Raw genomic sequence first — 13,923 nt, 5'->3', positions numbered from 1 at the left:
TGATGGGAGCCGAGTGTGGAAGGAGGGGAAGGGGGCCTGGGACGTGGGGTGAAGGTGGTGGTCATGGGTGGGGCGGGGCAGGGCACGGGGCTCGGGGGTGTTGTTCCCGGTCGGGCCGGGGTGGGGACCGGGCAGGCAGGCCCCCGAGTGACGCCCCCTTGTGTCTCGCAGACGGCATCCACAGTGTGGCGGCGCTCTGCACCCTGCGGGTCACCGTCATCACGGACGACATGCTGACCAACAGCATCACCGTGCGCCTGGAGAACATGTCGCAGGAGAAGTTCCTGTCCCCACTGCTGGCCCGCTTCGTGGAAGGGGTGGCCACGGTGCTGTCCACCACCAAGGACGCCGTCTTCGTCTTCAACATTCAGAACGACACGGACGTCAGCTCCAACATCCTGAACGTGACCTTCTCGGCCTTGCTCCCCGGAGGCGTCCGGGACAAGTTTTTCCCATCGGAGGACCTACAGGAGCAGATCTACCTGAACCGGACGCTGCTGACGGCCGTGTCCACCCAGCGCGTCCTGCCCTTCGACGACAACATCTGTCTGCGAGAGCCGTGCGAGAACTACATGAAGTGCGTGTCGGTGCTCAAGTTCGACAGCTCGGCCCCCTTCATCAGCTCCCCGACCGTGCTCTTCCGGCCCATCCATCCCGTCAACGGGCTGCGCTGCCGCTGCCCGCCCGGCTTCACCGGCGACTATTGCGAGACCGAGATTGACCTGTGCTACTCCAGCCCCTGCGGCGCCCACGGCCGGTGTCGCAGCCGGGAGGGCGGCTACACCTGCGAGTGTCAGGAGGACTTCACAGGTACGTGTCAGCCTTCGCGGGTCCCGGGGCGGCACAGGCGGTGGGGCGGCCCCGGGTCACCTCTGCTTCACACGAGGCCCCCAGTCCACAGGTCGGAGGGTGTCAGGTGGTTTCCTCTGTCCACTTCCCTCGGGGGCAGGGTCGAAGGACGGACCGTGGGCCTGGGCGTTGGCGCCACTTGCTGAGCGCAGCCCCGAGGTCTCTACTGATCCCGTGCCACTGAAGCCACTCTCTTTATAAGGACAGGAGGAGGAGGATGATAGTGCCAGAGCCACCTAAAACATCTGCATGTATGTAAAGACATGTGCTTTTTATACGTGGCTTCAAATTTAAAGCAGTTCATTACGGACTTCGAGTTTAATTGGTTACTGGAAAACTGTGATAACTGGGATAGAAATTGTGAGCCGCTGATCACTTGGGTCTGGAAAGACTGTTGGTTTTTTCATGCCTCATTGTCACTGTAGAAATTACTCATCTTCTCTGCCTTGAAGATACACTTACCTCGAAACGTCTGATTTATCACAAAGATGAATTGCTCTAAAGGCAGCCAACGGTTGTTTTTAAAAATAAAAAACCCGCCGAGAGCAGTGCAGAAACATATGCTCTTGCTCTGGTCTTCGATGGCCCGTGACATAGCGGGACGGCCTGCTTGACAAACAAGTGTGCTGTGGCAGAGGGTGGCCGTCTGTCTTTTTGGAAAGTTCTCTGAGGTTGGGTGGGACCTGATTCGTCCCGGAGGTGGTTTTGAGAGTCTTCCGCGGACTGGGTCCTCGGTTGACGTGTTTGGTGTAAACACTGGAGAAATGGTTTCCGTGCGTGTGGGACGCAGCGCAACTGATGGAGCCTAGGACGGGGCTTACAGTATTAACGGGTATTCATCGGGCAGGAAGGGAGCAAGCCTGGGCTGGGAGCACAGAGGGAGGAAGGCGGCCGTGTGGTGCTTTGCATCTGAAGGGAGGAGCCCCAGCCAGAAGAGGGGGCGTCGGGCAGCCTGGGGAGATGGGTGTGCTCCCCGGCTTGCCGCGTCTGAGCACCAGCCTGGTTATAATCCGCTGGCACCGCTGCGGCGAGAAAGGCTCGATCGCCTGCCTGTGTCTCTCCTCCCCTCGCCCGTCTGTGTCTGTCTGCCTGTCCATCCGTCCCGTCCAGCTCTGGAGATCTCTTCCCCGCGGTCTCTCAGGTGTTAACCCTAGATTCCTGGCCACGCTGGAGCTTGGTGGTGAGCCGGGAAGGAAGGCAAAGGCGACTCCAGCCCCCAAGCCCACGCCTGAGTCGTCAGGGGGCTCTGGTTGTGCCGAGGAGCCGTGCCACGCAGGGGGGGGTCCTCTCCCTCCTCCCCTTCCCTCTCCACGGCGTTGAGGTGGCATCTCGGCCTCTTCTGGAGTGCCTGACCAGGTGTGCCAGCCGCAGCACAGTCGGCCTCCCTCACAGTGGAGCAGCGTCCCCTGCGGGGCTGGTGTCCCTGTCCCCCTCCCTGCCACGTGGCCTGGATGGGGGAGAGCTTCTGCGGATGACTCCTGCTTCAAGTGGGGAAGCCGTAGCCCCGGGCCCCGGGACAGAGCCTGCTGCCCTCCGGGGAGTCAGCCAGTGAGCAGTCGTCCACTCGCTCCAGGAGTGTTAGTTGAGTGCCTGCTATATGCCCGGCCAGTGCACGCAGCGGACCTACCCCTGCCCAATCGGGTGGGCCCCCCAAGGTGACCGGCCCTCTCCCTGGTGGAGACATGTAGTGGTGGGGACCTGGTGGGGGACACCCCTAAGCACCCCCAGAATCTGGTGATTTCATCTTGAAGATGGGTCTGAAGGGTGGGGTCTACCTCGGTCGAGGACACCAGCTTGTCTCGTGGCTGCAGCAGCAGTCCTGGCTTCCAGGAGTCCCGGATGTGAGCTTGGGGCCGTGTCTGGGCAGGATAAGTAGAGGCCGCTAGGGACCCGTGGACCCTGGATCCCCTCCAAAGAGGCCTCAACCCATTGGGTGGAAAGGACTTCCAGAGTTCTCAAATTTTGTTTTCATCGCCAGAGTCATTTCTAGAGAAATTATGCCTGGGAATGACCCACTGTGTCATCACCACTGAAATGTCTTGATTGGCAGGGGGCTAATTTGAATGTCTTTGGTACTAAATTATCATATGTATTTCCCTCCGAGATAAGACTGATTCAGACTGATTATTTTTCCTCGGTCCCCCTTCCTCTCTTTCTTCCTTTCTTCCTTTGAAGCCCTGCTCTCTTGGTTCAGGTAATTGAACCCATTTATTCGCGGTGAAAGCCGTGCTGTCGTCGCCAGGCTTTTATTACTTGCTGCCTGGTAAGCCGAGCTCGGGCCTGGCGGGCGGGAAGCTGGAAGGGGCCCAAGGCCTCCGGAGGACCCTGGCTTCCTGTGTTGCCAGACGGGAGACGAGCTGGGTGAAGGAAGGTATCAGTTAATTTCAGGAAAAGCTCATGAATTTGATGCTGGAAAAATACCCCGACAGCTCCCCTGTGTTTCTTCCGTCCACTCTGGCCTCAGGGAAGCTCCGAGGCCCCAGGGAACGCGACCCCCCCCCCCCGTCCTTGCAGGGAGAAGGCATCTCCCCTTCTCACGGCTCTGCGTGGGGGCCTGGCGGGGGTCTGCAGGGGACCCCACTCTGAAGGGAACGGGGACAGAAGGACTGGAGGCATCGCGGCGCAGCTCAGCAACTGTCGTGTGTGACAAGCACGTGCGCCGGGTTCCTGGTCCCAGCTCCTCTGTCTTCCGGCCTGTGAACAGCATAGCTTTGGTTTTGGCTTTGCTTTTGGTTAAGCTCCCCAAGGACGTAGCCCGTTCCTCCCATCTCCCCACCCCCGCACCTGCCGTCCCTCTGTCCTTACCTACCTCAGGACCCAGCTCAGCGCTGTCCCTGCTGTCAGAAGGTTCTGGAAGTTTTCCCAACTTCCTTGGACAGTGACTGTCGATCTTGGAAACTTCCTCCGTGCCTTGTTCACACGTTGGTTGCTCTGCTGTCATTTTGGGTGTGATCCACTTATTTCCAGGACCCTCAGGACAGCAGCGACCTGCAAATAGTACTTATTGGGCACTTAACGTGCTGTACTGTTCCAGATGATGCTACACTGTTACCCAAGTCCTCCTGGCAGCTGTACGTCCCCATTTTATAAATGGAGACACTGTGGTACGGGACCTTAAAGTTTCTAGCCCAGAGGTTCTCAGCGGGGGTGATTCTGCCCCCGGGGGACACATGACAGTGTCCAAAGGGTTTTTGGTTGTCTCAGCTGGGGGTGGGGTGCTCGTGCCCCCCACAGAGAATGGTCCTCGTGTCTGTGGTGGAGGGAGGAGCCCTGCTCTAGACCCGGGCGGGGGTGAGTCAGGATTCGAACCCGGTGCTCTGGCCTCTGAGCTCAGGCTTGTCCGCCCCGTGGATTCCTCGAGGGCGGAATGGCCTGGTTTGCCTGTTTACTGGGTCCTTTCTCTTGCTTCCTTGACTCCACAGCGTCTATTAAAAAGCGCCTCCTGCGTGCAGGGTTCCGAATGAAGTGTGATGGGTGAGAAGGAGAGCCGTCGCTGAGCAGTGGCCCCAGGGAGAGGGTTTCACTCGCCGTCACCCTGTTACCCGAGGGGGTGGCAGGAAACTCTTCCCGCCCAGGAGGACCCTGGACTAAACCCATCCGGGACAAGCCTCAGGGTGTGATTCTGCGTCCGGGTCCTGTGGTGTCTTGCTGCGTCGTCTCCCTAATTAAAGGGTCTAATCACGCCTCGCTGACGTGGCGGAGAGCACGTGTCCACCCAGGCTCTGCTCCAGGCCCTTTCCCCATGCCTGTCACAACCCCATGAGGCAGGGACAGTGGTCACCCATTTCAGGGACACCAAGATGCAGAGCCGGGTGGGGAGCCCCGGGGATTTCCTTCCAGAGCCTCAGGGGCCGGCCCCGCCCCACCCCACTGCCCCTTGCTCGCCTTCCCCTCTCCCCGGGGCCCTGCCCCTCGAGTGCGCTTTCCCTTGTCTTCCCGAACGTCACCTCCGTGTCCCCGTTCCTCTGCCCACCCCTCGCCCACGGCAGAGGTCGGCGGCTCGAGTCCACATCTGCTTGGTGCTGTCTGCTCCCTCCCCGCTGCGTCCAGCATCTTTGTCCGTCGGGTAGGCATGTGATAAATACCGACGCGGGACGACGGGGTCAGGGGTTAACTGGGCCATTCCTCCTCGCAGGCCTCAGAAGACGTCCTGGAGTTCTGGGATTCTGTGCTGTGCTCAGAGCAGAGCCTCTGCCGCTCCCCTGGCTGAGCTGGAGGGGATGGGGCTCCCCCTTCCGTCTGCTGTGTCCCTTCCTGTCCCGCTGGTGGGTGTGCCCACCAAGCTCCACTCGGGTCACTGCCCAGCCGTGTGCCCATGTGGCCCCGGCCCACGGCTGCCTTGGAATCCCTTCCCCTTCCTCACACACATCCTCCCAGGCTGAGAGCAGCGGGCAGTGATTTATGTCACAGCCACGTGGGCCCAGGGGTGCATTCCTGAGAAGGCAGCAGCTTTGATGTCACCGGGGAAGGAGGGCTTTCAGGGACCTCTCGGTCATCTGCGTGTCGGGGGGAACAGAGGGGAGGGTCCTGTTTATTCCTGAGCCTCTGTGTTTAGACCCCAGGCCGCTTGTCCGGGTTCAGAGGGTGTTTCGGCAAATACCAGCCAACAGTCCTGCCTCTGTGCATGAAACACACGGCTGTCCCTGGGCTTCGGACATCCAGGCTGCTGGACCCTGTGTCATCAAGGGTGTGCCCCAGCTGGATTTAGCCTGGTTTTGGGATCAGAGGGTCAGGGGCCACTTAGGAGAGTCTCAGTGACGCTGGGTTTGAGCTTGGTGCTAACAGCCCCAGGATGGGGTGTCCCAGTTGTCCTGTGAGGGGGGCTTCTGGAACCCTGACTGTCCCCCGGGGTGACCTCAGCAGGGCTGGGGGCCCTGACTGTCCCCAGGGCCAGGATATTTTGTGCAGGTTCAAGGCCAAGAGAAACTTTTTATTTTATTTTATTTTATTTTGCTGTACGCGGGCCTCTCACTGTTGTGGCCTCTCCCGTTGCGGAGCACAGGCTCTGGACGCGCAGGCTCAGCGGCCATGGCTCACGGGCCCAGCCGCTCCGCGGCACGTGGGACCCTCCCGGACCAGGGCACGAACTCACGTGCCCTGCACTGCGCCACCAGGGAAGCCCCAAGAGAAACTTTTAATGTAAAAATCGAATCATCTTTTCTGCTCATGGGGAAGAATTTAAATCAATTCTTCTCTGATTCTTACTCCAGCTCTGAGTTTTATCTTGAATTCTCTCATCAGAGTAATAGTGTCTCCATCGTCCTGGGGTACACTGACCCTGCACCCCCGCATTAGACTAAAAATGCTTCGTGCGTCTGAGCCGTGCTGTCCTCCTGTGGGGTGACATGCACATAACACAAGAGAAATGAGTTTGCTGCACTTACTGCAATTTACTGGATTAAAGCTCCACTTGGAAGAGTTCGTCGTCAAGTTGAATTTGGTCCTTAAACCGGAGAGTTAATTATCATTCAAAACGAAAATCGTTACCTGGCCTATAATTACAATCTCAAATAAAGCAGAAACAGAATCCTTTCTTAGGAAAATGTACTTTTCAAATACTCAGGCTTACTCCAGGTTTCTCTCTCTTTAGCACCTCTGCCGTCTTTGACGCTGGGCTCTTTCTGCCGGTTCCAGGTGGGGATATCCAGCATTTCCCTAGTACATTATTGTAAAGCTAGGGCATTACTGCACTTCAGGAAGACTTTGTTTTCCATTAAAATCATATACAGAGAGATTGCGGGGGGGATAAATTTAGCCAGGGATCTCCTTTCCTCCTCCATGGAATTCTTTCCCCCAAAGCTGGGGTTTTGACAAACAGAATAATCGCCCTGCTTGCGTCTGGCCTGGGTGTCTGTGCACAGCCAAACGGCCACTGGGGCCAGGGACGGGGCTAACGGCTTCTGTTAGCTTCCTGGGGCTACTGTCACAAAGGACCACACACTGGGTGGATTAAAATAACAGAAATTGGACTCCCCTGGTGGCGCAGTGGTTAAGAATCCACCTGCCAATGCAGGGGACACGGGTTCGAGCCCTGGTCCGGGAAGATCCCACATGCCGCGGAGCAACTAAGCCCGTGCGCCACAACTACTGAGCCTGAGTGCGAGAGCCCACGAGCCACAACTACTGAGCCTGTGTGCCACAACTGTTGAAGCCCGCGCACCTAGAGCCCGTGCTCCGCAACAAGACGAAGCCACCGCAATGAGAAGCCCGTGTGCTGCAATGAAGAATAGACCCCGCTCACCGCAACTAGGGAAAGCCCGTGCGCAGCAACGAAGACCCAACGCAGCCAAAAATAAAATAAATTTATTAAGATAAAAAATAACATAAATTTATTCTCTCACAGCTCTGGAGGCCTGAAGTCCAAAACCAAGGTGTCGGCGGGGACGTGCTCCCTGCAGAGGCCCCAGGGGAGGGTCCTTCCTGCCTCTTCTTAGCTTCCGGTGGTCCTGGGTGGTCCTCGGCTTGTAGCTGCATGTCTTCAGTCTCTGCCTCTGTCCTCATACGGCACCCCCCGCCCCCAGTGTGTTCTGTCTCTGTGTCCAAATTTCCCTCGTTTTAAAAGGACACCAGTCATTGGACTAGGGCCCCCGCTAGTCCAGTATAATCTCATTTTAACCTGATCCCATCTGCAAGAACCTATTTCCAAGTGAGATGAATTCACAAGCACCAGGGGTTAGGGATTGAATGTGATTTGGCTGCTGGGAACACAGTTCCGCTGGCCTCAGGGCTTCTGGGGGTTGGTGGTGATGGCCACTTCTTGTCGACCTGCTTGTCGAGCGTCTGCTGGGACGGAGGACACTCTGACAGGCTTCTGTGGTTCGTTTCCAGAGATCTGAAAACAAGCGTTCCTCGTGTCCACCCAGCCAGCTTCTAGGTGGGTCAGATGAGCTGGGTGCAGGGCGTGGGGCGGTGAGGAACACAGGTATACGCTGAAATGTCTGACCTCGGTGAGCAGAGTGGCCTGAGGACATGCCACGTGCGGTTAGAACCTTCCTGGGTCGTCGTACCCGCTGTCCGAGGGGAGACGAGGCTCCTTGGCCAGTTCCTGCCGGGAGTCTCCCCCGTGCAGGCTGTGAGTATCCGGTGTGTGCGCATGTGGAGAAAAGCTGCTTCTGCAGAAAGAGCCGGAAGGCAGCTCCATGAGAGCAAGGACTGGCCTTGCCTTCTCCCCCCTCAGCTCGTGTCCTGCAGCTGCTGTGACAGAGTCCCACAGACGAGTGGCTTAAGGAGCACAGAGTTATTCTCGCGGAGTTCCTTCTGGAGGCGCCGGGGGAGAATCTCTCCTTTTCCAGCTTCTAGAGGCTGCCTGCATCCCTTGGCTGGCGGCCCTTCCTCACCTCACGCCAGCCTCTGCCTCTGTCATCACAGCTTCACTGCTGACCCTCGTCCCCCACGAGGACCCTGGCCATTACCCCGGGCCCCCAGGAGTCCAGGGTAACTTCCCTGTCTCAAGTCCCCAGATCCCTACCTGACCCACGCTGCCAAGCCCCTTCTGTGGTGTGAGGTCACATGGCCTCAGGCTCCAGGGAGTAGGATGTGGATGTCTTCGGGGCTCCCTGTTCTCCCACCGGCGCCCAGCACCCCCTTGACGCTCAGTATTTGTGGAGGGAGGAGTAAGCGAGGCCTTTGCCATCGGCGCTGGGGTCCGTCCCCGCTGTTCCTTGGAGGCACCACGTGGACCAAGGGCCACCAGGAGTTACTGGGAGTCCAGTTGAGCCCTTGACCCGTGAGGGGCCACCCCCGACTTCCCCAGGGAGAGTGGTCTCCGCTCACGCTGTTGCCCGTCGCCCCCTCCTGAGCCCTTTCCCCGATGTGGACAGACGGATGTCTCTTGTCGTGCTCCCAGTGCCTGCAGGGCTGGGGTAACGGGGTGAGACTTCTCTGCTGGGGTCGCCAGGCGCAGCTGGAGGAGGGAGTGGGTGTCAGCCAGGGCAACGCGGCTGTCCTGAGTCCAAGCGGTGAATAAGGAATGCGCGCTCTTTTCTGGGTGTTCATCTGTCCCGGGAACGTCCTTCCTCCCAGCACCACGCAGGAAGGGGAATTTGAACCATCGGGGGCCGAGCCGCTGTTGTGCAGGGACGATTAAGGTTTTAGTTAGCATTCCGACTGAGTTTGGACACGTCGCCATTTCAGAGTTGGCACGGTTTCCCTACTAGCTGATAAAGCACTGGGGACGCCCCTTTCCAGCCTCGCTGCCCACAGCTGCGAGTTTACTTTCCACCGACAGGTTCTTCCCATGGTCAGCAGGGACCCTCAGCCCGGCCTCCAGGCTTCCATCTTCCCTGGGGTGCAGGGCGTCTCCCACCCCACCCACGCAAGCCCACCCTCTCCAGGAGACCTCCCCAGGCCCTCCCGTGTCCCGACCCTCAGAGGGCTGCATGTCATTAGAACTAAATCATAGTCCTGTGTCTGAGATGCTATCCTGGAGCTGGTTCTTGGGACGTTGCAGGACAGATGCCCTGGCCCCGGCGTTTCTGGGTGACCTCTTCCAAAGCCGGGGCCTCCCTGGATGAGGCAGTTTCCAGGCTGTGCACCGCCCCGCATCCCATGGTCTCTGGAGAGAGGCCTGCAGAGGCCCACAAGGGCACAAGGAGGGCCCTGGACAGCCTCCCCATCGGGCCCCAGGACAGAGTGAGCCTCCCTCCCACCAGGCCCCTGGGGGATGTTGGCTGGGGCCCAGGCTGCCCCGGGGTGGGACCCTCCACCATTCTGGGACCCCAGATGTCTCCTGAGCTGCCACCAGCTGTATCCTTCTGAACCCACATCCTTGGCTGGGAAGGACCCTGCCTTTGCTTTCAGGGGGTTCAGGAGCCAAGATGGGGTTCTGGACGCTCAGGCCCTGGGGGTCAGCTCGGTGAACTCTCCCCTGGTCACCAGGTGCACCTTTGCCCCAGGCACCCCACGTGCCAGTGTCCGGCCCCCTGGGGGGCCTCCCCCACTGGCTTTGGCAGCCAAGATTTTGGGGTCCACCTGTGTGTGTTCATTTGGTGCCTCCTGGGTCCTTAGCTGCTGCCCACTGGGCACCACAAAGACCTGGGGGACAGAGGGGGCTTTCTCTTCCACGGCTCCAGCTCCGCTGAGGCTTACGGAGTCGCTGAAAGGTGTTAGGGGCGCTGCTTCCTTAGGGGACTGTCCCCAGGAAGAGATTTCTGCTGCGTCTGTCCGGTTTCCGTGGTGTGTTTAGGATGTGTAGTGGTTTCCTGTGGCTGCCGGAATAAAAGACTGTAGGCTGGGTGGCTTAACACAAGCAGAAATACATCCTCTCACGGTTCCAGAGGTCAGAATTCTGAAATCAAGGTGTGGGCGGGGCCACGCTCCCCCCCCCCCCCCCGAAGGCTCTGGGGACACCAGGGGCGGGTCCCTTTGTCTCTTCCAGCCGTGGTGCCCTCGGGCTCCCTGGGCTTGTGTCTCCATCCTCACATGGTCTGTAAACTGCAGCTGCCCTTCTTTCGTAAGGATTCGCGTGATTGCAGAGGGCCCACCAGGGTAATAAGGAGGGTCTCAGTCCAAGATCCTTAATTTAATCACGTCTTTTGCCACGTGACGTGATTGTCACTCTTTTGCCACGTGGGGTGATAGTCACAGGTTCCGGGAATTAGGATGTGGACGTATCTTTTTTTTTTTTTGTGGTACCCGGGCCTCTCACTGTTGTGGCCTCTCCCGTTGCGGAGCACGGGTTCCGGACGCGCAGGCTCAGCGGCCATGGCTCACGGGCCCAGCCGCTCCGCGGCATGTGGGATCTTCCCGGACCGGGGCACGAACCCGTGTCCCCTGCATCGGCAGGCGGACTCTCAACCACTGCGCCACCAGGGAAGCCCTGGACGTATCTTTCAGGAGCCACCGTTTAGCTGACTTCAGGGTTGGTTATTTTCTGTTCCCCCCACCCCTCAATGGAGTGAGGAGAGGGGGGTAGGGAGAGCACCCCCTTTCTGAAAGGAGGGGGTCCCCAAGTATGGCTGCGGGCTGGGCTGGGCTGGGTCGGGCCGGGCCGGGCCGGGCCGTGTACCTGCACCAGGAGTTTGGAAAGCACTGCAATTTTTCAGGTTCGCCGGGTTTCAACCTCTCAGGTGTGTAGGTAACTCTTGACTTACAGCCAGGAGCCGTGGAGAAGCTGGAATCATTATTTTTGGCGCTGGAATGCATTTTTAATTTATATTTTAAAAAGATGGGTGTGTCGGGGTTCTGGGAATTTGCTTCAAAGACAGTAGTGAAGTCACTCCGAAGCCCCAGCCTGGGGCAGGCCTGCCATGGTCTGGGCTTCCGGCCTCCCCTCCCCGTGGTGTGGGCAGGTGTCTGGCCTCCGAGGGGCCCTTCCTGGCAGCCTTGCCCCATAGGGGAGGGGGCTCCAGGGCTGGGCCAGGAGGTGAGGCAGTTCAACAACCTTGAAACTCAGAGGCGGAGGGTGAGAGGCTTGAAGGGAGCTGGGGGCGGGGAGAGGGCCAGTGCGGGGCTTGGGGTGGACAGATGGGGCCTCCAGGCTCAAGAAGCCAGTTCAGAGCAGGGGGTCGTGTGACAGCCCCACGTGCCAGGTGCTCAGCTCAAGGGCTTCACAGAATTAGCCGATCTCACCTTGACCCCGGCCTCCTAGGGGCTAGGCTAGCCCCGGGGCCAGAGACAGAAATCCTGCCTTCAGGGAGGGTTTCCAGCCTGGGAAATGGAGTCAGTGGTCGGAAGCCTGCTCTGGACACCTCTGCGGGGTGGGGGGGTTAGGTGGGAGGATGTGCCTAGGCCGTGGGTGGGTGGATGGAAGGGTGGATGGACCGGTTGTTTTCAGTGTTTGAACTTTTCAGAGACCCTGTCCTTGTCTCCGTGCTCCTGAAGCTTCCAACACAAGCTGTGCGGGTGCATCCCTCCCTCCGGAGAGTCTAGTTTTTCTAGTTCAAAGCCCTGAGCTATCGCCTAGGACCAGAAAGCAATTGTCTCTTTATTTATCGAAAAACTGAAGCCATAAAAACCTCTACGCTCCCTTCCCTTCCCGGGGCCCAGCCCTGGCCCCCCTCCAGGGCCGAGGGCTTCGGCCCGGCTGCGCTCCCCTCCGCTGGCCCCCACCCCGGCATCTTCCGAAGCGCCTCTTGGCAGGAACCTCGTTCACACCGTCATCTCCTGCTTCCCGCCCTGCCCCTCCTCCCCCAGACCTGCCGTGACTGTCCCACACACGTGCGCACACACCCCACGCCACATATACACGCCACACACAGACACATCACACACCACACACACACATCACATGTACACGCCACACAGACATACATCACATAACACACACATCACATGTACATGCCACACAGACATACATCACATAACACACACACATCACATGTACACGCCACACAGACATACATCACATAACACACGCACACACATCACATGTACACGCCACACAGACATACATCACATAACACACGCACACACATCACATGTACACGCCACACAGACATACATCACATAACACACACACATCACATGTACATGCCACACAGACATACATCACATAACACACGCACACACATCACATGTACACGCCACACAGACATACATCACATAACACACGCACACACATCACATGTACACGCCACACAGACATACATCACATAACACACACACATCACATGTACACGCCACACAGACATACATCACATAACACACACACACGCACACACATCACATGTACACGCCACACATTCATCACATAACACACACGCACACGCACACACTCCTGTGCCTTCTACCTTCCCCCTGCCAGGCCCTGCTCCCCACAGGTCTCTCTACAGCGAGGGGTGTTTGGCTGTCCCCCGCTCCTTCGCAGACCTGACCAGGTGCGCACCCGTCACCCAGCATCCGGCCCAGCCCCCGATATCCCTGTGCTTCTGCTGGGGCCCTTTCTGGGGCCGAGCCGTCTCCACCGCCATGGACGCTCCTGCACAGCCCAGCTCAGAGGCTCCCCCACTCAGGCACTATGTTTTTCCTCCGTTTCCCTTACATTTAAGGAATATCTTTTTTGGTTACAAACGAAAAATGGTATTCTTATACCCTGTGCCGGGTGTCAGTTTCCGGTCTGTAAGATGGGGGCGTGTGAGAGTTCCCACACCAGGGGCTGTGAGGCCTCCTCCTCCCCCGTAACCCTGCAGACGAGCCCTCGTTTAAGCTCTGTGAAGCTGGTGCTTCTCTAGGGCACTTAACTCTCCCCACCCGAGGGTCTGCGGCTTTGGCACTACGGGCTGGGGTTCCCAGGTGGCCAGTGTTGCCCTCCCACCCCCAGCCCCAAGCCTGGGTGGGACAGGCATCCAGTGACCGGGACGTGCGTGAGGTCGTGGCGGCTAGAGGGGCCTCGGCTCCTGGGAGCTCCTGTTCTGCAGCTACGAATGCCTGCTTATGCGGCGGGGGTCCTTTCCCAGCTTTCCGTGCGGGGTTCTGCATTTGCAGCCGTGACCAGGAGGCCAGGCCTCAGGTCCTCCTCGGCAGGGCGTTGCGGTGCTACATGAATTATTGAGCGAGGCTCTTAGCTTACTCGGGTGGACCTCATCCTCGGTGGGCGGGCGAGGCTGGCAGTCATAATGGGTTGGGGGTGCACAAGAGGAGGATGGGGGAACTCTCCCCAGGTTTTGAATGGCTCAGAGCAAGCATCTGACTCTAAGCAGGATACTGGGATGCTTGGAAGAAATTTTGGAAGCCCAAATTTACTTTGAGGATTCTTAGAAGAGGAAAGGTGAAGTTAAATCTTGTTAAGTAAGCATATCTGAGAACATTTATTGCATTAAATAGTGTTTCATGTAAGAGCTGTATGTTAAAAAAAAGATATAGGGCTCACTAAATTTGGTCTTAATTATTTGCCTAAAGTAAGATGATTTTAAGAATTAAAAACCATCCTATCACATCTCTTCACAACTCTGAGTTCTGATGCCAGGTTGGCTGTGATGTCCCATGGAAACGGGACAGTTCTGCAAATCAGGGCTTTCCCCCGACGGCTGGCCATCGGGATCTGCCAGCACAGCCCCGAGGAGGAGATACAGTTAAAGAAACACATAAGTGGATTACTGTGCAGTTTAGCTGGAGTGGCTGCCATGGAAAGCACCC

General features: G+C 58.2%; 1 protein-coding gene across 1 annotated transcript in view; it reads left to right on the top strand.

Moving 5' to 3' along the window:
• CELSR1 (cadherin EGF LAG seven-pass G-type receptor 1) overlaps positions 1-13,923 on the top strand; it is a gene marked incomplete at both ends in the record, with an annotated part of 147,250 nt that overhangs the window by 54,993 nt on the left and 78,334 nt on the right. Inside the window, one exon of the mRNA XM_082851040.1 lies at positions 172-810. Coding sequence (XP_082707166.1) covers positions 172-810 — 639 coding nt within the window. The remainder of the gene's footprint in view (positions 1-171; positions 811-13,923) is intronic.

The sequence above is a fragment of the Leucopleurus acutus genome (assembly GCF_964270905.1).
Source record: "Leucopleurus acutus genome assembly, chromosome: 11".
Classification (NCBI taxonomy): Eukaryota; Metazoa; Chordata; class Mammalia; order Artiodactyla; family Delphinidae; genus Leucopleurus; species Leucopleurus acutus.
This window is presented reverse-complemented; position numbering and strand designations above follow the sequence as displayed.